Source organism: Panthera uncia (genome assembly GCF_023721935.1).
Source record: "Panthera uncia isolate 11264 chromosome E2 unlocalized genomic scaffold, Puncia_PCG_1.0 HiC_scaffold_19, whole genome shotgun sequence".
NCBI lineage: Eukaryota > Metazoa > Chordata > Mammalia > Carnivora > Felidae > Panthera > Panthera uncia.
The window spans coordinates 31,457,867-31,481,972 of record NW_026057588.1 but is presented as its reverse complement, the minus strand read 5'-3'; the positions used below and the strand labels follow the sequence as shown (position 1 = coordinate 31,481,972).

Below are 24,106 nucleotides of genomic sequence, written 5' to 3'. Positions count from 1 at the left end.
CTGCAACCCTCACCTCTGCTGAGAAGGCCAACCAGGGTCCCTGAGCAGCTGTCTCTTATTTAAAAGTCCAGCCTCAAAGCCTCCCTTGGGACCACCTCTACCCTCCTTTAGAAACCAAGTTCCCTAGGGGGTGCCTGGGTGGCTCAGTCGGTTAAGCATCCAACTTTGGCCGAGGTCATGATCTTGTGGTTCATAGGTTTGAACCCTGTGTCATACTCTGCACGGACAGCCCAGAGCCTGCTTTGGATTCTGTCTCTTTTTCTCTCTCTTTCAAAAATAAACAAACATTGCAGGGGCGGGGGCGGGGGAGGGGGGCGGAAAGCAAGTTCCCTAGGACTGGGAAAGGTGGCGGGAACAGGGGTATTTCAATCAGCTAGTGTCACCACAGTTAGGACATGTTTGTGTCTGGTGACACTCAGGGGAAGGGAAGTGGAAAGATCGAAACCCAACTTTTCTGATTTAACAGGCTGAAGTTTCAGTTACATTGAAAGACTCTCCGGGAACTCCCACGTCATTCTCAGGCACTGAAATCAGAAATTTCAAAGCTGGTGGCTCCATTACCAGGGGCAGGGGACACCCATCACTCCTGCTGTGGCCTTTCAAGCTTCAGCACCACGTTCCCTTCCCCAGCGGAGCCTGTCCACCTGTCCTCCCTTTGCGCTCCACCCTAGGCGCATCACTCCTGTTCCCAGGATTAACAGCTTTCAGCTGTTAATCTTTAGAAATAACGCTGCTCCAGAATAAAGGAACCTTTTGTTCAGATTTGCATCTGACCTGGATCCAAGGTTTCAGAAAACAATCCCCATTTCACAGCTGTGGGATCCCGGGCAAGTTGCCCTAACTCCCCTGAGACTCAGTTTCCTCATCTTCAATGTGTGTGTGTGTGTGTTGTGGGGGAGACAGGTGTAAAACAGAAGCACTTCACAGCGTTGCGAAAATTACTAAGGCCCAATGCCTGAGTGTGGCATAGAAGCTCGATCCACAAGATGCAATGTCGACGACTACTATTGCCTTTGAGGAGGGCGTCTTTATGGAAGAAAGACGGGTCCAAACCCAAAAGTGGGACCAGAGACAGGTTGTTCATCTCGACAAAAGTTATCGGGCTGGCTTATCATCCTATAAGGCTGGTTTATCAGCTGCTCAGGTTAAGCTGAACTCAAACACGGGCCATTAATCAGATAAACCGCTGATGGGTACAGAGCAAACACCAAGTTCTGCCCCAAACCTGCTCTAGAAAATGGTCCAAGTGCGCTCTTCAAGATGCTGAAAAATGTAATTTTATCTTTTCACCGCGGCCTGGGAGGATTCTTTTCCTTCCTCGGAATTTCTGGGGAATGCAGTTTCCTTGACTCTGCCCCAGACACTGATCTGGAGGGAACAGAGGAACTGGCCATTTTGCTCAGTGCCCCGGTGGTTCTGATGGAAGTGACCCTTGCTGAACTTGTAGAAACACTGGTGGGCGTGTCTCCGGGGTGGAGATGGGCAATGCCCAGGTGTGGCCGCCGTGCCCTCCCAGTGAAGGTGGCCCAACGTCCGGGGACCCTTTGTGCAGCAGATGTAGCTGGTCCCATGGGTTTGGACACCATGCACAGGCATCTTCTCTAAGATGTCTGGACCCATGATTATTTGTACCTGCCAATCCCACGAAGGTTGGTGGGGGTGGGGGACTGGCTTTCCCTCTGAGGTCCCGGGGATTGGGAAGTGGGAAGGGAGAGGTATCAGCGGGGGCTCATCTCCCAGGATGAAACTGCTCGACTTATGGCTTGAGAGACCGACTCATTTTAGTGGCAAGTAAACTTAGAATCACAGCATGTTAGAGTCAAGGACAACCTTGGAAATAATTAGGTTTAACTCTTCTCTATTATCAGGGAGACGGAGACACAGAGAAGTAGGGTTACTTGCTCAAGGCCACAGAGTGAGCTAACGACAGCAGAGACAAAATGCAAAAAACCTGCTTCTCAGGGGCACCTGGGTGGCTGGGTCGGTTAAGCCTCCAACCGGTTAAGCCTTCGGCTCAGGTCATGATCTCACGGTTCCTAAGTTCAAGCCCTGCATTAGTCTCTGTGCTGACAGCGTGGAGCCTGCTTGGGATTCTCTCTCTCCCTCTCTTTCTGCCCCTCCCCTGCTCATGCTCTCTCTCTCTCAAAATAAATAGGTAAACATTGAAAAAAATTTTTTTTGAAAATCCCACTTCTCTTGGCTCAGTTAAACATCCGACTTCGGCTCAGGTCATGATCTTGCGGTTTGTGGGTTTGAGCCCCGAGTCGGGCTCTGTGCTGACAGCTCGGAGCCTGGAGCCTGCTTCGGATTCTGTGTCTCCCTCTCTCTCTGCACCCCGCCCCCTCACTTTGTCTCACTCTGTCTCTCAAAAATAAATAAATATATTAAAAAAATCAAAAACAAAATCCCACTTCTCCGAACACAGGTAGCACTCATGAAGAGGTGGTTTCGCACACACCAGGTACCACACCCAAAGAAAGTTCCGGGGAGTCAACCCAGGATGCAGCCATCCCCACTGTCTTGCACTCTGACCCAGTCCACAGCCTAGTCCAGCCTTGCCCTGGGAGCATTCTCTGCTGGGCGTTGGCCAGAGGCTCACAAATAAACCCAGCTCTTTCTCTTACCACAGTTCGCACATCAAAGAAACACGAAGCGCTTCCTTTGTACAAAAAATGATCTCCCTACCGGCCCCGGGGAGCACTGCTCCCGCAGAGCCAGCCACGTGGGCGTGCAACCCGTGCAGTCGCGCGGGGCCCCTGCACTTGGAAGGGTCCCACGCTGGGTTTAATCCTCTGCTGCCGCCATCTTGCCATCCTTAATAATGTTTGAACACATTTTCATTTTGCTTTGGGGCCTGCAAGTGGTGTGCTGGATCCTGGTTTCAGGAGAGGAAAAACCAGTCTCCGCAGGCTTCTGGGCTGTCCCGAGGAACTCCCCGGTGACTAGCCCTCAGGAAACGTGAGCCAGGTCAGCTAGCTGCCTTGCCCCATAGCCCCATTCCCTGGGAGCTGGGCTTCTCTCGGGGAGGGCGCTCAGAGGGCTTGGCCGACCATGTTTTTCCCCCCCGCCTCCGAGAGAATAGAGCCACCCTGAGACCCTCAGTGCCCCTGCCACCTGTCCCCTCGCCTTCCGCATACTCAGAGGTGGCCCATAACCGGACACGGCCAGCAGCAGCGGAAGCCGGAGGGTCTGACGGGCATGGAGCCTGGGATGGCGAGCCTCTCCTTCTGCTGCCCGGGCTTGGCACCAACATCAGTCGGGGGTGGCCAATGGCCAAGAAGGGCCGGGTGATTCCCAAACAACCAGGAATTGATTTTCTTCTGGAATGGACTGGGTCCTCTTTGCCAAGCTGAGTTTGGCAGGAAAAGGAGGCGAACGAGGAAAGACCATGGTCAGGGGAGTCCGTGAGGCCTGGGACGTGTGAGGCCCTAGACCTCTGCCAGCTGGCACTCAGGCGAGGGGGGTGCGGCGGACGCAGGCCCAGCCACGTGCTAACGAGCCACCCGGACTGTGTTTCCTGGAACTTCGGGCCCTTCCGCCTCACAGGGGAGGGCTCGGGTCCCCAGCTCTCCTGAGGTGCGCACCTCCTGAATCCCTACCCAGAGCGGACGCCCCGGGCCTCTGCGACAGGCTTCCCCTCCCACCGGGGACCACTTACATGACCACTAGAGCAGCGTCCTGGGAGGAATCCAGCAGGATCTCGTTCAGCCTCACCTGCCGAAGGGACTGGAACGAAAAGCCACGTGGTCACTGCCTACATTCTTGGGAAACGTCCCCGCTAAGCCCACCAGCCTCTTTTAACATTCAAACCAGATGCACGAATTGTTCCCCCTAAACTATTACAGACTCTCCTTCCTCTGAGATGGAAGGGGCCCCTCAGAGTCACTGAGTGCCAAGTTCACCTTGAGAAGCCCTCCGTGGCTTTTCCTTGCCGGACCTTATTACCACGACTGGGGGCGTAGTCGGGGGGAGCGAGCGCCTTCTGTGGTGCGGAGAGAGCTGGGTCTGAATCTCAGCCCTGATAGCTCACAGCAGAGAGAACCCGGGCAAGGCATGCGGGCCCCCCAAGCTTCACTGTCTTCGCTGCAAAATGGGTAGGATAATCCCCTCCCTGGGGGAATTTGGGCAGCATCGAGAGCGATGACCCATGCAAATCACCAAGCCGAGGTCCTGGAGTGTGGAAGCCTCTCGATAAGGTAGAGTCGGAGCAGAGGTGGAACATGCCATCTCCTTCTCTGCACCAGGCTAAGCCAGAGCCTTCTGGGGACACTATGCTTTATCCGGCATTTCCCAAGGAGCTGTGGGCCCTCTGGGGTAGAGCCTCAGGGCTCTCACAGATCAGAACTCCCCAAAGCTTACGTGAGGTTGGGTTGGGAGGCTCCCTCCCACCCCAAGACCTGTCTCCAGATGGTTCAGAAATGATTGACACTCAAGAGTCTGACCGTGGGAGGACACCCCAAAGAAGGAGGGAAGTGAGTTCACTGAGATCCCAGACTCCAGATCCTGAACTGGTGACGTTTGCAGGGAGTAATTCTTCCTTGCGGGAAGGTGGGATGGGATGGTGTCCCAGAGTGTGCTACATGTCCTCTAAGGGGCAAAGTGGGGGTGGGGGGACCACCAACCCAGAGCACACAGGGAGCAGAACTGTGATCCCCAGGCGCTCCCACAGCTCGCCCCACCGCAGAGTGGCCACGGCAGCCACCACTTTCCTTTAGGCCTTGAAAGAGTCTGGAAGCTGCTACCTGGGCAGGGGCATCCATGGCTTTAGGCTGCTTGTGGGATGGGGTCCACAGGCTAAGGGGAGCCACCAGGCAGCTTGTTGGCCCATAGCACAAGGTCTACCTTGACCTTTGCCACCTGTCTCAGGAATCCCTCCCACCAGCCATAGAGAGGAGAGGAAGAGCTCCGGCCAGTCCTTTGCCATGGCCGGGGGTGACTCAAATGGGCAGGAGGACCAGGCTCTCGTGCCAAGAATGGCTCTGAGTTCCACGACTGGGCTACCAACATCTGTGGCTTGAGGATACCCCAGAGGCTGGGGCATGGTAGAGGGGGAGGGTTAAGAGGAGAACGTTAAGAAAGTTCAGATCAGGGGCGCCTGGGTGGCTCAGTGGGTTAAGCATCGGACTCTTGATATTGGCTCAGGTCATGATCTCACAGTTCATGGGTTCCAGCCCCTGCATCAGGCTCCATGCTGACAGTGCAGAGCCTGCTTGGGATTCTCTCTCTCCCCCTCTCTCTTTCTCTTTCTCTCTCTTCCCCTCTCCACTCACTCACTTGCTCTCTCCCAAAATAAATAAATGAGCTTAAAAAAAAAAAAAAAGAAAGAAAGTTTAAGACAGATACGGCACATGGCCCTGACCCAGAGGAGGGCCTTGACCCCCACCCACCCCGGCAAGGCCCTTCTGTCTCTGGTACCTTGACTCTGTTCTTGTTAATCTCCTCATCTGAGATCTTCCAGGGGCAGTCCCGCCTCATCTCGGTGACAGCAGCCTCATCCTTGAAGCCGTCATTCAGGCGGAAGGGTGCAATCATGTCCTCAAACCTCTTGGTGCTAGGGACAGAGAGAGGAGGTGAGACCAGGTGAGATGGCCCAGTTTCCATGGGAACCAGGTCCCCCGAGGGAGATGGGCATGGGAACCAAAGGGACGTTCTTTATAGGCTGAACCCATTCTGCCACTGCGGTTTACATCAAAGCAGCTTCTGCGCAGAAATCGGCACTGACGCTGGCTGTGGCATTCAGCCAACCTTCCGCAAGCTGTCCACACGACCGCCTCGGGATCCACTTCTACCCACTCGACCGGTCCCCAGGTAGCTCCTGAGTACCATCCTGGGCCAGGCTTTGTGCTACTTGCCAGGGAACAAACCCCACAACGTCCGCTATCTACAGAGCGCACAGTCTGCTGGGCAATAAACAGGCCAATATAGAGGGGAAGTTTCCTGAAGGCACAAACTGAGTACCAGGACTGGGAATATTTGGGGTGGGGAAGGCCTTCCTGAAGCTGAAGGATGCCTGTCCTTCTGAAGCCAGCTCCTCACAGGTCAGCGGGTGCTGAAGCACACAGAACTGGAGGTGCAAAGGCCCTGAGGCGGAAGTGTGTTTGGTGTGTTTGGGGAGCAGCAAAGGAGCCAGTATGGCCAGAGCAAGGTGAGTGGGGCACCCAGATCAGACAGGCCTTCGTTATTTGCCCTGAGTGAGACAGGAAGCTGTCTGTGGCTGTTCTGTGACTTGACTTACATTATTTAAAATAGAAATTGGGACTGGTCAGCATTCAGATGAAGCCGCCTGAAGCCATATGGATGGATGAGCTCACATGGGGGACAGAGTCAAGAGAAAAAAATGCCCAGGGCCCAATCCCAAGGATGTAGACTAGTTTATATCAGATAAAGGAGGAATAATCAGCAATTAAAACTGGAAAGTAGGATGGGGCACCTCGGTGGCTCAGTCGGTTGAGCGGCCGACTTCGGCTCAGGTCATGATCTCGCGGTCCGTGAGTTCGAGCCCCACGTCGGGCTCTGTGCTGACAGCTCAGAGCCTGGAGCCTGTTTCAGATTCTGTGTCTCCCTCTCTCTGACCCTCCCCCGTTCATGCTCTGTCTCTCTCTGTCTCAAAAATAAATAAACGCTAAAAAAAAAAAATTAAAAAATAAAATAAAAAACTGGAAAGAAGGATCACTAAGGTAGGAGAGATCCTGTCAAGGGCGACGTCTCCAGAGCCAAAAGAACTGTTTCAGGAAGGATCGCTGTGTCAAATGTAGTGGAGAGGCAGAGAAAGATAAGGACAAGGTGGTGCGGAGGTGAGCACTGACGCTGGCGAGGGTGATTTCCGTGAGGTAGTGGCCACGAAGGGCTTAAATCTCTTTGGAGAAGTTTGTGCAAAGGAGGAGACAGTGGGCCAGGAAGTGGAGGCAGAGAGGGGCCAAGGCGGGGGTTTTAAAGATCAGGGCTGCTGGATGGGGTCTGCGTGCTTTTGCTCTCAGTCTCCTCCCTGCTGGAAGGTATTCCCCAGTGTCTCTGCTCGAGGCCTTTCTCAAGGCTTTGCCAACAGAGACAGCTGCATTGTCTTGTGCGTTCTGGTCCGTGTCTGCAGCGTTCTGATGGCTCTTGACTTCCTCTAGCCTGCACTTGGGCGAGAGTAAACTCTGGTGGTGGGAGCTGTGATTACTCACCTCTGCCCCAACACACAGTAGGGCCCAGTATACCCATCACCACTGACTAGTTCCTTTCTTGATTTCCTTTCCTTTCCAGGAAATGGGGAACCTAAGGGAGAATTAAGAGGTCGGACGGACCTTACTTTTTACTAGGGAGGTGGAGTGCTGGAAAACCTCGATTAGACTGATTTGCAGAAAGCAAACCCTATTGTAAACGTCTTAGTTTCAGAATATGAAATTGAATCATTGAGCAAGCAAATAATCTTCCTTCTGACCCCACCATTGAGCCTAGCTACAAGTTCACATGGGGGTGTTGCTTGAAGTCTGTGTGCTTGCTGTTGTGGGGGTGGGGGGAGAGGAGGAGAGCCGTGGCCCAGACCATTCAACATTCGCCCCACTCTAAGCACCGATGTATTTATAAAAATAACATCAGGGGCTGTCGCTGCCATGTTTCTGCCTCAGGGACTTTGTTTCTTCAGTTCTGGAATGTGCCTCTGCCACGGCCCCTGCCCTCCAGCCATGTGCTTCTGGGCCTGTGACTCTGCCAACCCTGGCCGCAGCCAACTGGAGCAAAGGTAGCCAAGAAATAGGCTTTGCGGCAACCTCTACCTTCGCCTGGCAGGAAGAGATAAACTAGGCCAGTCATAGTTCCTTTCTCAGGAACTTAAATTAGGCAATGCCTAGAGAAGGAGTAAGTTCGTAGTGGAGCTGAGACCTCACAAAAAGGTCAAGGTCTAGAGCTCAGAAGCCACAAGTAGGCAGAAGCCATCAATCTGGCATTTTTGAACATTGACTCAGGACTGTCTTTAAGACAGTGGTTCTCAAAGTTGGGTGCCTGGACCAGCACCTGAGAGCTTATTAGAAATGCAAGTTCTCAGGCACTGACCCAGATCTGCCGACTCAGCATCTTGGGGCAGGGGGCGGGGGAGGGGGACCCAGCAAGCTGTGTTGTCATACACCCTTCCGTGTGATTTTGACAGGGGCCAAGGTTTGAGAACCACTGCTTTATGAAAACATTCAGGGTGTTGGAGAAAATTTAGAAACTTATGAGTAGCAAGCAGTGGGAAGTGTGAAGCCAGACATCCCCCCCACCCCCCGCAGGTCCTTGGGGAGGGTGGGGGGTGGGGTCCCTTCAGGATGAAACACCTGCCTCCCCTCGAGGGGCAGAGCAGCCGGGACGCGCGCCAGCGTGAAACACGTGCTCTGAGAAAAGCACGAACTGACCATTCACTATCCTCCAGCCCAGCTGTGTTTCTGGCAAAGCCCAGAGCTCTGATATGCAAAGGAAGAAACACTGGCAGGAAAAGAAGTGGCTGCAAACTCCTACCCCTTCCTCTTTCTTCCCCTGAGCCCCGTGTAGGTGGCTGCCTGCCCGTGGCTCACCAGACACACAGGGGCAACACGCACAGGGGTCTGCAGGGCACATGGCTGGTCCTTCTGCCTGGGAAGGAAGTCACCGCAGAGAACTTACTGCTCAGCCCGCGGCTTCTGGTTGATGTCGGGAAGGACGTGAACGTCGTGGAATCCCAGTCGGAACTTGCTCAACAGAGAAATGATCCTGGAAGGTGGAGAGTTCTAAACATGAGCTCTTCCCGTCAACGGGTTGGTCTTGAGTGTCTACCGAGGACCCCGCAGCGAGTACAGCAGATCAAACCCTGCCCTCAGGGAGTTTGCATTCAGGACAAGAGCCGAATATTGGTAGAGTAGGTCAGATGATGACGAGCAATGTGCAAAAGTGATGAAGCAGGGTTTCCCCGAGTATCTCCGTACTATACTAGCACACCTTACGGTTTAATGTGTCTATACATCTGCCGGGGACCTTGTCACAATGCGCAGTCTGATTCACCTGGTCGGGGGCGGGGGCCTGGGATTCTGCATTCTGATAAGCTCCCAGGTGATGTATACGGCTGCTCCACGGACCACACTTTGAGAAACAAGGGTCTAAGGGATGGGAAGGTAAACCACAGGAAATTACAGGGTGGGCTAAGGAAACAGAGATGCCACACATGAGCTAAATGCAGAACCAGGAGCGACAGCCACATAGCACTGGCTTTGCATGCAACAGGGGAGGAGACGCCAACGCCATGGTTTGTGGCAGTCAGGGAGGGCTTCATGGAGGAGGCGGCAAGCTAGCCGGACAGTGCCTGGTGTGTAAGATTACTATAAGGGGGTGTGGGGTCCACACCGGAGCCTTCTAAATAATATACCTGACTTGGCTCTAGCCCACCCACTGCACCAGAATTCCTGGACGGGACGGGACTTTGGGGATACTCCGGAATGAGCTGGCAGGGTTTGAGTGCATGGGGGTGGGAAGTCCCAATGAGTGAGAACATGGGGGTGCAGGGGGTGAAGGGGGGGCAGTGAGTGGCTAGCTGGGGGAGGCAGGAGGGAGGGATAAACCTTAAGGATCAGGCTGGGGCCCAGGTATCAAGCTGCTGTTGGCCCCTGAACTCGGGAGTGAAATTAGGAAGCAGATCTGTGGGCAGATGTGTTGGTGTGCAGTGTGGGGGTGGCAGGAGGCAGCACAAGCCTGGTCTTGGGGTCACAAAGAGGGGGGAAGAGGGCTTGGCCTGGTGGAGGGACGGTTGGGAGGCAGAGAACACTCTACAACCTTCCCATGCAGGACAGCCCGTGACCCCCACGGGGCCATGGCCTTGAGCTCAACTAACCCTGCTGAGCCCGGCTTCCATCGGGGGCTGGAGCTGGAAGCTGAGCCGGCAAAGCAGCCTTCCTGGCCTGTTTCTGGAGATCACAGAGAAGCTGGATGCTGCTCTTTCTTTTTTTTTTTTTATTTATTTTTGGGACAGAGAGAGACAGAGCATGAACGGGGGAGGGGCAGAGAGAGAGGGAGACACAGAATCGGAAGCAGGCTCCAGGCTCCGAGCCGTCAGCCCGGAGCCCGACGCGGGGCTCGAACTCACGGACCGCGAGATCGTGACCTGGCTGAAGTCGGACGCTTAGCCGACTGCGCCACCCAGGCGCCCCGAGATGCCGCTCTTTCTAAGCAACGCTTTCCTCGGCACTGCTGGGAAGGGCCTTCCGGTATAGAAGCTCTCAGCAGGGGTGAGGACAAGGAGATGGGGTTGCTGGGCACCCTTAACTCTCACAAGGGGTGACTGAGAAGGCATCATGGGGACGTAGTCCTGGTGCAGGACCAGGGTGGCAAGGCCACAGGGTCCCGGCCCTGGGGCGTCGTGGCTGGGATCGTTGCAGAGGGCACCAGAGGCTGGGCGGAGTTTCTTCTCTTTCCTTTTCGACTTAGAAACCTAGCCACATCTTAAAAGGAAATGTCACGTGGCAATGTTCAAGAGAAACCCAGCATCTCCTGCCGGAGAGAGGCGATCAGTAAAACCCACAAACCACCATGGCTACGTTGTGACCGGTAGCCGTTGCCGGCCAAGCTCCCCAGCCAGGCCTGTTCTTTCCGGGTGAGACAGATTAGCCTGGGTTTCCCGGCAGAGGGCCCTTCTCCTGTGGAGTGAGCCACACAATTGGAGGAGAATTAAACGTCACTTCTCACCAAGAAATTCAGTAGGATCTGCGGCCCCGTCTCCTGGCCACGGAAGTCACCTCCTGTCTCACCAGGAACAGCATCCCAAGCTCGGGGGGATGTCGCCCTGAAGGATCCTCAGCCCCCCTCACCTCTCAGCAGGAGGGGCCTTCTCCATCCTTCCTTTCACACAGATTTCTCCTTGAGCAGATTTTGTGGTTTTAAAGTGTAACACTCCTCCCCCTCATGGCTGGAACTAGAGCGCCTGCCGCTTATTAAAAGGGGGACAGGACACCGAAGCCTGCCCCGGCCCAGAGCCCCCTCACCGCTGCTGTGACCTGGGGAGAGCTGAGTCCACCCGGGGCAGTGGTGCAGGTGTGGGTAGCGGGGGTGGGGGCACCCCTGGGGAGAGCCGGGCTGGCGCTGGACCAGCAGCCCCCACTTACGCCTTTCTCTCCTGGTCCATCCTGTTGATCTGGCCCCCCACGAACACGCGGATCCTGCATTTGTTCCACCTCTTCTTGCGGCCGAGGAGATAGGGGATGAGGAGGGTGAGGCCTGGCAAGGAGGGTCCCCATAAATCAAGAGGGAAGTGCTCGCAGGACCAAACACCCTCCGGGTTCTCGCCCCGCTCTGCCACTGGCAAACCTCTTCCCCTGGCAAACCTCTTCCCCTCTCTGGGCCTCGGTTTACCCATCTGTATAACGAGGGTGCTAGACTAAAGCAGGGTGGCACACGGGGCTCTGTGGGCTGGGGTTCATTTGGCCTGCATGATGTTTTTATTCTATTTATTTGTTAATATAATGTATTGTCAAATTGGCTAATATACAGCGTGTCAAGTGTGCTCTTGGTTTTGGGGGTAGATTCCCGTGATTCGTCGCTTACATACAACCCCCCAGTGCACATCCCAACAAGTGCCCTCCTCAATGCCCATCGCCCATTTTCCCCTCTCCCCTAACCACCCTCAGATTGTTCTCTGTATTGAAGAGTCTCTTATGGCTTGTCTCCCTCCCTCTCTGTTTGTAACTATTTTTCCCCCTTCCCCTCCCCCATCGTCTTCTGTTAAGATGCTCAAGATCCATATGTAAGTGAAAACATATGATACCTTTCTCTGACTGACTTATTTTACTCAGCATAATACCTTCCAGGACCATCCACGTTGCTGCAAATGGCATGATTTCATTCTTTCTCATCTGCATGATGTTTTTAAATAAGTGAGCTGACATTTAATAATTGGGGGCTCCTGGGTGGCTCAGTCGGTTAAATGTCCGACTGCGGCCCAGGCCAGGATCTCACAGTTTGTGGGTTCGAGTCCCACGTCGGGCTCTGTGCTGACAGCTCAGAGCCTGGAGCCTGCTTTGGATTCGGTCTCTCCCTCTCTCTCTGCCCCTCCCCCGCTTGCACTCTGTCTCAAAAATAAATAAGCATTGGGGCGCCTGGGTGGCTCAGTCGGTTAAGCGTCCGACTTCGGCTCAGGTCACGATCTCGCGGCTTGTGAGTTCGAGCCCCGCGTCGGGCTCTGGGCTGACAGCTCAGAGCCTGGAGCCTGTTTCAGATTCTGTGTCTCCCTCTCTCTCTGACCCTCCCCCGTTCATGCTCTGACTCTCTCTGTCTCAAAAATAAATAAACGTTAAAAAATAAATAAATAAATAAATAAACAAGCATTAAAAAATATGTTTATAATAAGTGGGGGCTTTGCATGTGAAAATCTGGATTGATGGCATTTTTTGAAGATGAAAGATTTGACCAATGGATGGGAATCCTCATCCTTCCTTGTCATCCCTTCATAGAAGGCCAAGAGCAGCTGTCACTCATCACTGCATAACCCTGGACAAATTACGTCACCACTCTATGTCTCAGTTTCCTTATTTGTAAAGGAGTCTCAAACAACTTCCTACCTAGGGATTGCATTAGGTTAGCCCACGGAAAGCACTTAATGTCGAGCAAGGGTAAGCGTTCTCTCTATATTAACTTTCACCAACAGGATACATACTACTGGAGCGGGAACATTTTCTGTCTACCTGGGGCCCTATTTCTGTCTACATGGAATAATAAAGCTGAGAGGCATGTATCTTAAGAAAAATGGGAGAGGGTATATTTCTTTGGGAACAGAAGAACATTCCTACAGCTTTTCTGTGCACTGGCCCATCTCCCCCAGTTATGGCGGGTGCCCGTGGCTCCTAAGGCCCAGCTTGTCTGAACATTCCATCCTGTGCCAAACTCAGCTCCTCCTATAAAGTGCTCTATTTTACAGCTGAAACACTGGGGGCCAAGAGAGGGGCCCGGCCAGGCTCCCCCAAGCCCAGAGGTGGGCCCAAAGGCCCCTATTCCCCTTTTCTGGGCCCCGGGGTCCCTCTAGGAACCTTGTCCAGAGTGGCCAGGAAGGGTAGGCCATGTAGGGAAGACAGCCTTGGGGAGAGCTGGTGTCCAGGGGGGCACTGACCTCCGTCGTCAAATAGCCAGTAGATGTCTATGGTCTTCTTGCCCTGCTCAGACTGGAAGATGGTGCTGGCCTGCTCCTCCCGTACCAGGGCCTCGGGGTCCACTGCGGGAGCACAGGGGCAGGTCACCTCAGAGCAGTGCACATTCAAATGCCTGTGTCTGTCTGAAAACAGAGCCACCTGCCCTGTGAGGTGGGCTCGCTCTCACCCGGGCCACGCACACAGCGGCCAGAAGCACCCTGCTCAGGGCATGCATGGTGGGGACTGGCCCGGATCACCACCCGTGGCTCTCCTGACAGTGAGACCCTCATACCCGATTGTCAGGCAGGTGGACCAGGAGCGGCAGTCCCAGACATGCAGTGCTAGGACGTGCCCCTCCCTTGCTCCTAGCGTCTCTCTCCCAGGGTTCTGGTGGGCATTGGAGACCAGGGACCATTCTCTTAAAAACAACCCTGTGCCCCTCTCAAATGCCCACTGGATGCCCCCAACTCCTGTGCTGTTCCCCTGCCTCCCAGAGCATCAGTGGGAAAGGACTGAAGGAGAAGCCTACTCCTCTCCTCCCTGACATCTGAGTGTGGCCAGGTGCCTTTGGAGGGGTCGGACATGGGCTGCAGAGCCAGCTGGGTGGGTCCTCACAATGTCAGGATACTGAATTCCCAAAGAGAGCTGTGATGTTGAATATTGCCCCAGCCCACCTGCTCTGGCTCCCAGTTATCCACCCCCAAGGGTCTCGAGCACCTCCTGCCCTTGACCAGCTTCCCTCATGGCCCCCCACTAGCTGCCCCACGAGGTGAGAGCGCCTTGAGTGGGGTGGGGACTGACGTGTGCCTGAGACCGATGGCCTGGCCCCGCTGGTGGCGGCTTCTTTGCTGTCCTCCGCTGGGTCAAACACTGGGTCAAACACTGGGTTAACTGCAAGAGAGGGGACAGTTTTGTTCCCAGGCTCTCCTTGCCTAGGGCACTTCCAGGCTCCCCCTTATACTGGAAAGTCCTGACTCCTCACCTTCCACTGACCTGGCCCCTGCCCCTGAGCCAGGAGCCCTCACAGCATCTCCCCTTCTCAGCGAAAGTCCCCCTCCTCCGAGAGGCCTTTCGGACCACGAGCCCTGTGTCGGCGTCACTGTCTAAAATGACTTGTGGGTCCACTGCACTTCCTATGGGAACAGCAGCTTCCCAGGGGCAGACTTTGTTTTACCCCTGCAGTACCCCTAGCGCCTAGCACAACGTCTGTCAGGAGCACGGGCTGCTGTTCGGTAAATATTGGTTGCATCAATATTCATTGCACAGCCGCTGTGTGCCAGGCATGCTGTCTGCACAGGGTGACATGGGTCAGCACGCCCCGGTCCCCACCTGCCAGAACTGTAGCATCTGTACCTGTCAGCTCCCCCTGTGCCGCCCCCACTTATTTTCTAGACCATATATTATTTCCTTCAGCCCTGCAAACATGACTAATTCAGGGTCTGCAGATTCCCGCATGACTAAACGTAAAACACATCCCTCCTCGGTGCCCCAAAGACCGTCTCGGAGATGTCCTGTCTCCGTGGCCTTTCTCTGTGTATTTTCATATTCCAGTGTCTTTATCTGGGCATTCTCCTTTCTTCCCTCTTTTTCTTTCTCCTCTTAGATCCTCTTTATCTCATCTGGTTGCAAAAACCCTGATAGTGATTGGGGAGCCCTGAGTTCCAGTCTCATTTCTGCACCCAGCTGGAAGTGTGGCCTTGAGCTGATCACTTCTCCTTTCTGGGCCTCGGTTTCTTCATTTGGAAACCTGATGAGTTCTGAGAGGCCATCAAAAGCTAACTTTTTATGAATATATGAGCTTTTATTCCTTACTAACTTCTCTCTCTCTTCCCTCTACCACTTAAAAAAAAATCGGGTTCTAGAACTTTCTGGGCTCCTGTTCTGGCTTTTGACAGGCATGCCAATAGGTGGGGCGTGTACTCACTGTGTGCCTGCATCACTTCTGAGACGTTGAGCCCCTCACGCATCCTCATGACACACACACCGTAGTTGAAATCAAAAGCATCGCTGGGAGGAGAAGAGGTGGGGTCAGGTTCCTCTCGGTCCCAGCCCTCAGCCCCCAGCCCCCAGGAGACCAGATGCCTAGAGTTGGCCTTGCCTTCCACCATGCCCCTCTTCTCTGGGCCTCATCTCCCCCTCTCTGTGGCACGCAAGTGGAACTGGAGAGCCCCCCAGGACCCCTCTGGCTCTATGGTCTGTGGCACTATGGATGCTGTGAACCCTGTACTCAGAGGGAAGCCAAGTCAGGCCAGTCTTTGAAGCAGGCTCTGTCCTCCTGATACATTTGGATAATCTGCACAACCCTGCCAACAGAGGTGGGCATGGGAATCGCTAGCCCCATCTTATAGATCCAAAACTTGAGTTTTGGGGAGTAACTTGCCCATGATTGCACGCTAAGGAAGTGGCCAGCTGGGTCTGGAGTCAAATGGCTGAGACAGAACCCTGAGGGCAGGCACAGACACAGGAATGGCCTTGCTCAGGAAGGCAGCCAATAGCTTGTCTATGTGGAATGTCTAGAAGACTCCTACCCCGGAAGTGTATTTACTGCCCGGTTGACAGAGGGCCCCGGAGACCACCAGTAGGGCTTGATCTGATGAGCCAAGCATTGCCCCCGTGGGTTCTTTCAGTTACACATCTCTGGGACAGGGGCTTCTCAGGCCCCAGCATTTCGGGGTCTTGGAGCGCCGAAGCTGGGGGGTGGAGTGCTGAACAGACATCCCACCACTTCCTGCTGTGACTGTGTCCGCGGTGGCTCAGGTACACGGCTCAGAGTCAGGCAGCTGGTTCACAGCAGACCCGGAAGCAGGTCCCAGGTACCCAGCACTCAGCCTTTGTTCTGGAAATGCTACTACACACTGCCTCTCTATGCCACATCAACACAGAAAAGCAACCCAGGCAGGCATTTGTTGGCCATTGAGCAGCAAGAGCTGAAGGAGAAAAGGTTCGGAGTTCACCCTGAAGTCCGCAGGGAGTCCCCACACGGTCGCCTCCCGGGAGGCCTTCTGTAGCCCACAGGCGTGCACAAGGTTTTCACCTAAAAACCCACATTTTCAACTTCTCTGAAAAACCAGAAGATCTGGGCAACACTGGGCCCAGGCCCACATTTCTGCCTGGGCACGGCTGGCTGCAGCCAAGTGACAGCTGCTCACTCCAGCTCGCTCCCCATCGTCCCACACCCGGCCGGTCCCCTTCTCTGTGTTCCCTGCCTGCCCCTGCCCATCTTGGTGTCCGTGCCCCAGAGTGGCGAGCCCTCAGTGGGTCTGTTTCTTTCTGAGCTTTGAACCGCCTTCTTCTAACACACACTGCTTCCCAAGGCCCAGGAAACTCCCAAGGCGCAAATCAAGAGACCCCAGGCCCTGCCTCCCTCGTGCCCTCACTCACTGCAGGATGCCAATGTAGTCCTCCACTGTGGCCGGGTGAGCCGACTGCCAGTTCTTCTTGAACCCAATCACCAGAATGTTGGGCTTCATTCTCCCGAGACCTGTGGCCTGCAAGGGGTAGGGGGTTGGGGTGAGGGACCAGGCCTCGTGCCCCACAGGGGCTCTGTGCTGTGACGAGGGTGGGGCTCTCTCAGCCCCCGCTGCCCTCTTTGCCAGGTGGCGAGGGCTCAGAAATCCCATCCTGCCAGTTCAGGGTCCTGCCTGTCTGGACACACCTGTGAGAAAGGTGACGTGACAACCAGAAGCTACGATCACCGCACCGTCCCCATTAGCTCTGGATTATTCCAGTTCCTGCTTCTCCAGCAAATTATTCCTCGTCACAAGTGACTTAAATTTGGATGTCAAGCTTTAGAGTATCCCCAGGCCATCTCACCTGCCCATCTTTTGTATTTCTTTTTTCAGTGTTTAAAAATGTAAAAAAAAAAAAAAAAAAAAAAATCCCCAAATGTGGGAAACTCGACTGCGTAATTTGTGGTAGTGGGGGACTGCGTTCACGCTGTCCCCTGTAAAATAAATAAATGAATAAATAAATAAATAAATAAATAAATAAATAAATAAAATAAAAATAAAAATGTAAAAAAAATTTTTTTGACGTAAAATTTACATAACACAAAATTAACCATTTTAAAGGGTATAGAATTCGGTGGAATTTAAGATATCCAGAATGTTGTGCAACCATCGCTGCTATCTATTCTCAAAATATTTTCATACCCCCCCCCCCAAAAGACCCTATATGTTCTTTTTTAAAAAATCGTGAGAAATATTTAGAATTATTAGAAAGGACTCCCAGTGTTGACTCAGAATTAACACCTATTATTTTATCCCATTTTACACATGAGACACCTGAGCAGTAAAATGAATGGCCTGGTGGAACATTCCGGAACTTGGTCTGAGCGGTGGCCTCATACCGCTGGGTGGTATCTGCTTACGTAAACATTCAACAGGCTATACACTTAATGCTTTTTCACTTTGCTGTCTGTAAATTATATCAGAAAAGAAAAACAAGGACGGCTCAAGCTCCCACCATCCCCACAGACTTCCAGGTCAGTTTCCCCTAGGCCCTGGGCACCCCGAGAAAGTGCCCCAAATTAGCATATCTGGAAAGGGGAGGAAGGTAGGAGACTCCTGTGGGGGTAGGAGCTTCAGCTAGCCCCTTAGGACATCCTGCCTTCCGGGTTGTCCCACCAAAGCCACGGCACCTGCATGAGAATCTGTACACCGCTACGGAGGTCCTCGGCAATGACGTCTGAGTAGAAAGCCTTGATCTTCCTCTTGTTCAGCCACTTGGTGTGCCCATTGGCAATGAGCCGGAGCTCAGGCATCCTCTGTTTGCGGGGTCCCTGCAGGTGGGGGGAGCAGGTGACCTCAGGGGCTCCTTCCTTCACCCTCTGGCCTGAATGAGATTCAGCCCCTCTCCTCCCTGGAGGCTGCCCCATGGGCTCAGCCACACCCAGAGGTGCCCATTCTCCCATATGGAGTTAGGGGAGGGAAAGAAGAGAAGGGAAGGAGGGAGCAGGGTGGGGGAAGGAAAATGGAGGCAAGAGGTGAGAGGTAGGGCAGTGGGGAGAAGCTGGTGACTGGAACAGGGGAGGGGAGAGAACCAGGCCCACAGCAGGGTCCGGTAGGCTTTGCTTCTCCACAGCCCTTCCGTCTCCCATGGCCCCCAACGCTGCCTGCCACCCTTCCAAGTATGGACTTCATGCCCGGGGCTCCTCCAAGGGTATGTGCCCACCCCACCCGCAGGGGCCACTCACAATGAGCACGTGGCCACAGACCATCAGGCTGAGGTTCCGGGTGAAGGTGCCCACAAAGTCAACCAGGGCCGGGCGGAAGTTGGGGGGCCCCGTGAGCACCAGGCACTGGGGGCTGAGGAGGGGAAGGGAAAAGGGCGTGAGCCATCTGGACAGAGCCCACAGGGGTCTGGGTGCAAAACGCAGGTGCCGGGAAGCGTAAAGACTGGGAGTGGGGAGGCATAGCATTTACAAGATCTCTGTGTCATCTGGGTGGGTGACTCGGCCTCTGGTCAAGGGCCGCTGCCACACTCAGCTGGAGCCAAAATTGGCCACTCCTCAGCCGTGTGACCGTAGGCCAGCTACGTAATTTCTCTGTGCCTCCGTGTTCTCATCAGTGACCGCGGTAATTTCATACACCCCAGAGGGCCGTGGTGAGACGGCGGATGGCACTTTGTGCAGCAATGCAACGTAAGTACTTAATGGCTGACTGTTAGCTATTAAGGTGTGGTGGGAAGGGGTCCAGGACACCCGAGTCTCCCTCTAAGGAGAGGTTCGTCATAGTCAGCCTGACGGACACCTGTGGCAGGGATGGCAACACCCGATCGCCCTTCTAGAGCCCTCTGCATTTCAAAGAGCAGATCCTGCTGTGGAAACTCAGGTACAGAGAGGTCACTAGACTTGCTTGGTCCCCACTGAGCCCTGTCAAGCAAGTCTCCTCCCCGCAGGGCGGTTCTCCTCCACCTCTGTTCCCTCTCTGAGCAAGGACCGCGCCCACCCTGGGTTTTCCCCGGGGCAGGGGCACGGGTCTTGGCCTGGAGCCTCCCAGAGCAGGGACATGGCTTTGCTCACCGGTAGTTCTTGATGTGATCCTCCACCTTGTTGAGGCCCACCGAGTAGCTCAGGGCCAAGTTGTAGGAGCCGGCCTGAACCGAGGAGCCCCAGTTCACCTCTGAGCGGGAGGGGTGAGCACAAGATTAGAAATCCCCGGGAGAAGCCAGACGTGCCAAGTGAGGGGACGTTGACCTTCTTTAGGAATCGAGCACCACGGGAGCTGGGCTGGCTGGTGGGTGGACAGCCTACAGATCTCTTCCTGATGTTTGCACACGTCATACGGCTACATATTTAAAAGTTATACCTCATAGGATCAAACTCTATAAAATATTCTCCTCCCTTGACAAGCAGACAACGACCTGGAAAACCAGGTTCAAATTTAGAATTCCAGGCCTTCCCGGATTGCTGCATCCTGTCCCCAGACCACTGTCACCCCTGGATCCGCACTTGCGCGTATGTGGGCACCACGCTGTGTCCACCTGCCCTGCGGTCAGCCAGCCCCTGGCCACCCGCAGGCCCGGGTGTGCACACCAGCAGGCCGGCCTTTTCAAGAGGATGGACCTGGGCAGGCAATTCTTGGGTCCTGGGTGCCGGCGGGGGTGGTCCGGACCCAGAGATGTGGGTTCCGAGCAGACACATTTCCCGTAGGCTTCTCACCCCACTGGGAGGGACGAGGCTGGAGGGTCAGAGCAGGGCCCTTGAGAGCACAGAGCCCGACACAGGCCCTCCAGCCGGGCCGAAGGGCACGATGGCATGCTTGGCACCCTCAGGGGGAGAAGGGGCACCTGGGCCCCTGGGCAGCCTGAGACCGCACACCTGGCTTCTTGTAGATCACGTAGAGCAGGAGGAAGAGAACGACGCCGATGGCGATGAGGGCTGCCCACCAGGTGAGAAGGAACATGATGACCACAGAGATGACCGCCCCGAACAGCGCCGTCCACTTGCTGTAGTATCGGAACGAGGGTCTCCACCCTGGGCGGGGGACACAGGTCACACTCGAGCCTCCCCCTGGGCCGGTGCTGCTGGGGCAGGGCCTGGGTGGCAACACCAGCAGAGCCCAGAGCCGGGATCCCGGGCTGTGTCCACCACCCGGGTCTCCTGGGGTTGGGCCTGGAGGCTCCGGGGAGGACCGCCCGCCCGCCTCGGCTGGCACTTGGCCACTCCAAGGAGGAGGCATCCAGCTCTGGCCAAATACAGCCACGCGTCAGCAACAGCACCGGCTCCCGTGTCTCCCAGGGATGCCAGGGGGTGAGAGCACGAGGAAGGATGTGGTTCTGCGGGGCTCCATGCCACCGGGCCGTGCCCGGCCCACCACTACTGACAGCTGCCCCACGGCACGACTGTGGGGCACCACAGCCCCCAGTCTAAGGCAAAGGTGGCCTGACGACCAGCCCACTGGGGATTTGGGGCCTAATAATAATAAGAAAAAGGTTTTCTCGAGACTCTTTACTGCCATCTGCTAGAAGTTTTTCAGGACAAACATAGAAATCGATGACGCAAAGAGGCGGCACCCCAAGAGCTGTGGAGTAAACGACCTACAGCAACCCTCTCTGTGACTTTGGGCCATTCTCTTCCTTTTCTGGGGAGTCAGACTCCTGACTCCTGTAAAATTGGTGCAGGAAGGCACTAGAAAAATCTCTGCACCCCGGAAACAGTGTATGAATCCACATACAGGGGACGCTGTCCGTGCTTGGGAAAGGACAGCAACTATGATGATGATTTCAATGGTTCCTTGAATCGGTTTTGATTTGGGAGGTGACTCTGGTCTGCCCACCTGCATCACGTCTTCCGCTCCCCCACCCATGCCCCCGCCCCAGGTGCTTCCTCCCACAGAAGGGTGGAGGGGGCTGCTTACCGGGCGAGTTGGTGATGGAGGCGTGGAAACAGCTGAAGTTGATGAGGGCGTAGGAGCACAGGAAGAAGTTGGAGATGATGGGGGCAATGGTGTTGAGCTCAGCTTCAAGGACCCGAGGGGAGAGAGGACAGTCTGTTGGGCAACCAGCCAGGGAGCCACCCGGCACCCTCCCTCGCAGTTGGGGGATTCCAGACAGGCCACAGAGGCTCAGTGAGTCTCGGCTGTGTGCCACTCAAGGGGCCGAGGTTTTGTTAACTGTAAAATGCCAGCTCTTAAGAGGGTGCAGAGCAGTGGGAGAGGCTACGGGATCACAAGGACAGTGGCTGTCACACAAATTATAGTAGGAAATATACTTTACAGCGTGACCGAAGACACGGGACATATACCATCTTTTATCTGAAACCCTGAGACCACAAGACACACACAGTTCCGCCCGCAGTAGAAACCCACTCAAGAACAACTTCCTTCCCTGCCACTGCCCCGAGAAACCCCAGACAAACTTGTGTATGTGTATCCTTGTCCCAGGGCCTGCTTCTGGGGGATCCCAAAACAAGACGAGCACCTCTTATGCATCAGGGCCTCTGTGCACGATTCCACTGAATCCGCCACAAGAGCCCTGCCCCAGAGCATCTGAAATGATGGTTCTCAGTCTGAAGTGTAGTCAGAACCGCCCAGATAAAAGGACATCAAATCTGAGTCGGTGGGGGGGGGGGGGGGGGTGGACTGCACGGTGAGCAGGAAGCAGAGGTGTGTCTGGGGAAGCCCAGGCCTGACTAGTCATTTCCATCCCCCGGGGGCGGCCCTGCTGCCTCCTCATCTGGTTCAGGATCCAGAGCAGCCGGTGTCTGGAAAGGTTCCCTTGAGTGGACGTGAGTAGATTGGTAGGGATCGCTGATGCCAGCGTGAGGAGCAGGACCACGGGACCACCAGCCGAACCCCCCACCCTGCTCCTGCATAGACAGCAGGGGCCGGAGGGTCAGCATGCCGTAGCGTGGCCACCGCCCTCGCTTGGTGCGGCCGCCTTTCTTCTAGCAAGTTCTGCCTTGTTGGTTAAGGAGACCAGGAAGTACTGGGGAGTGTGTGCGTATACGAATGCATGCGTGTGCATGTGTGTGTGTGTGTATGTGTGCACACCGGTCTCTTCCTGCCCATCTATGACACACCTTTTCTGCACTATCTCTCCCATTCTGCAAATGAGACCAAGGCTCAGGAAGGTAAAAATGATGTGTCCAAAGCAATACAGCTGGCTTATGGCAAAGCCAGGATAGAGAGACAATCTGGGGCGCCTGATGGCTCCGTCGGTTAAGCGTCCAACTTCAGCTCAGGTCATGATCTCACACTTCGTGAGCTCGAGCCCCACCTTGGGCTCTGTTGTCGGCTCTGAGCCCACTTCGGATCCTCTGTCTCCCCCTCTCTCTGCCCCTCTCCAATTGTTCTCTCTCCCTCTCTCAAAAACGAATATAAATTTTTTTAAAAATCTAAAAAAAAAAATGAGAGAGAGAAAAGAAAGTCCATCTAACTAACTGATTAACTGGGATCTGTCTCCTCGGGCATCTTCTATCTTGAAGTCCAAGGGAGCTGGCAGCTCAAGGGTGGAGAAATGAGTTTAGACACCTACAGAGATACTGACTGAGCTGTTTGTATCAGCTCCCACGAGCTGTCCTGTGCTCCAAAGTTGTCCCAGGGGCTAATTCAGACCTGGTGTCTGGGGGGTCCAGGCAACTTGCCAGGACACGGGAATACAGAAGCAGGAAAAGAAGGTAGGGTCCCTTCTAACAAAATAGAATGGTCCACCTGCCTGGTGTGGTGTGGGAGCCACCCTGTCTGGAGGCGGGGGAGGGGCGGGCACCGCATGACCCTCCCGAGTGTTCTCCCAGAGAGGGCCTCGCTCAAGAGTTATTCCACGAGTGCCCACTCCCTGCCAGGCCTGGCTGGGCGCTGGGCGCCAAAGTGAGCGGCACAGAGAGGAGCCCTGCCGGCCCTCACAAGCCTCTGCACCCTGGCAGCCTCTCACCGATGATGATGAAGGCCACGGCGATGGCGTAGGCCAGCAGGTAGCCGCGCACGGGCTCCTTGTTCTTGCCGTAGCCCTTGCCGAAGAAGCCGATCAGTGGGTACAGCTGGTCCTCGCACAGGCACTGTGGGCACAGGAAGACGTGTTCACCCCAGGCTGGGCGCCCCCCTCCCCTCCCTTGCAGCCCCAGCTGGCCCTGCTTCCTCCCTCCACCTCAGCAGACTACTTGCCCCAGTCTGGGTCCTGTCTTCTCTCTCTCTGTCTCTTTTTTAATCGTTTATTTTTGAGAGAGCATGAGTGGGGAAAGGACCGGGAGAGAAGGAGACACAGAATCTGAAGCAGGCTCCAGGCTCTGAGCTGTCAGCACAGAGCCCGACATGGGGCTTGAACTCGCGCGCCAACCCACCAACCGTGAGATCGTGACCTGAGCCGAAGTCAGACGCTTACCTGACCGAACCACCCAGGCGCCCCCTGGCTTCTGTCTCTTAAAAGGGAGTCATCTCCCTGCCCACCCCCACGTCACCAGGGAGCTAGCAAGGGGGCAAGGAGAGGGGGTGGCCCACGTGGGGGTGAGACTGGGTCAGAGAAATTGCAGGCAGGGCGCCAGGCTGCACAAGGGAGACTCTGGGAGGGAAATGCGGGTGCCCTTTGCGGCACACCATGGGACGGGGGCCGCTTCCTGCGGGTTTGCTCGCTAGCCCCCTTTCTCCTTCAGTCTAGACGTCCCCGTCCCATGATACCTCCAGGCCTCTGTAGGGGTCACCCGGGGACCCTTCCACCGGGCCTTCCGACACTCGCGGCCCCGTTCCGCGGCCTCACCTGGAAGACCTTGGCGGCGGAGACGAGGCAGGCAAGGGCGGAGGAGAGCGTGGCCCCAAAGATGCCGGCCGTGATCAGGGGCGCGAAGCCGGACACCATGCTCATGGTCTGCAAGGACATGGGGTTCGGGCCCCTCACGGTGGGGCCCCTCACGCCCGGAGTCCTCGCCTCAGGCAGGGGCTAGGTCCTGAGGCCCCCGAGTCCACACTCCCCGCCTGGAGATCCCAGTGCCCACCGAGTCAGGGACTGGGCCCAGGGGCCCCCCACCTGAGCCTGAACCTCTTTCCCCCGCGCCCGGGACCCAGCCCCCCAAA

At 55.4% G+C, this 24,106-nt stretch overlaps 1 protein-coding gene across 1 annotated transcript in view; it reads right to left on the bottom strand.

Moving 5' to 3' along the window:
- The window catches only part of SLC12A3 (solute carrier family 12 member 3), a 37,656-nt gene that overhangs the window by 1,993 nt on the left and 11,557 nt on the right, over positions 1 to 24,106 (bottom strand). Inside the window, exons 11-25 of the mRNA XM_049622166.1 lie at positions 23,793 to 23,900; positions 22,974 to 23,097; positions 20,960 to 21,061; positions 19,921 to 20,076; positions 19,123 to 19,222; positions 18,295 to 18,406; positions 17,740 to 17,880; positions 16,482 to 16,588; positions 15,025 to 15,107; positions 13,818 to 13,991; positions 13,082 to 13,183; positions 11,085 to 11,196; positions 8,620 to 8,706; positions 5,416 to 5,551; positions 3,659 to 3,726 (exon numbers count right to left, since the gene is read on the bottom strand). Coding sequence (XP_049478123.1) covers positions 3,659 to 3,726; positions 5,416 to 5,551; positions 8,620 to 8,706; positions 11,085 to 11,196; positions 13,082 to 13,183; positions 13,818 to 13,991; positions 15,025 to 15,107; positions 16,482 to 16,588; positions 17,740 to 17,880; positions 18,295 to 18,406; positions 19,123 to 19,222; positions 19,921 to 20,076; positions 20,960 to 21,061; positions 22,974 to 23,097; positions 23,793 to 23,900 — 1,712 coding nt within the window. The remainder of the gene's footprint in view (positions 1 to 3,658; positions 3,727 to 5,415; positions 5,552 to 8,619; positions 8,707 to 11,084; positions 11,197 to 13,081; positions 13,184 to 13,817; positions 13,992 to 15,024; positions 15,108 to 16,481; positions 16,589 to 17,739; positions 17,881 to 18,294; positions 18,407 to 19,122; positions 19,223 to 19,920; positions 20,077 to 20,959; positions 21,062 to 22,973; positions 23,098 to 23,792; positions 23,901 to 24,106) is intronic.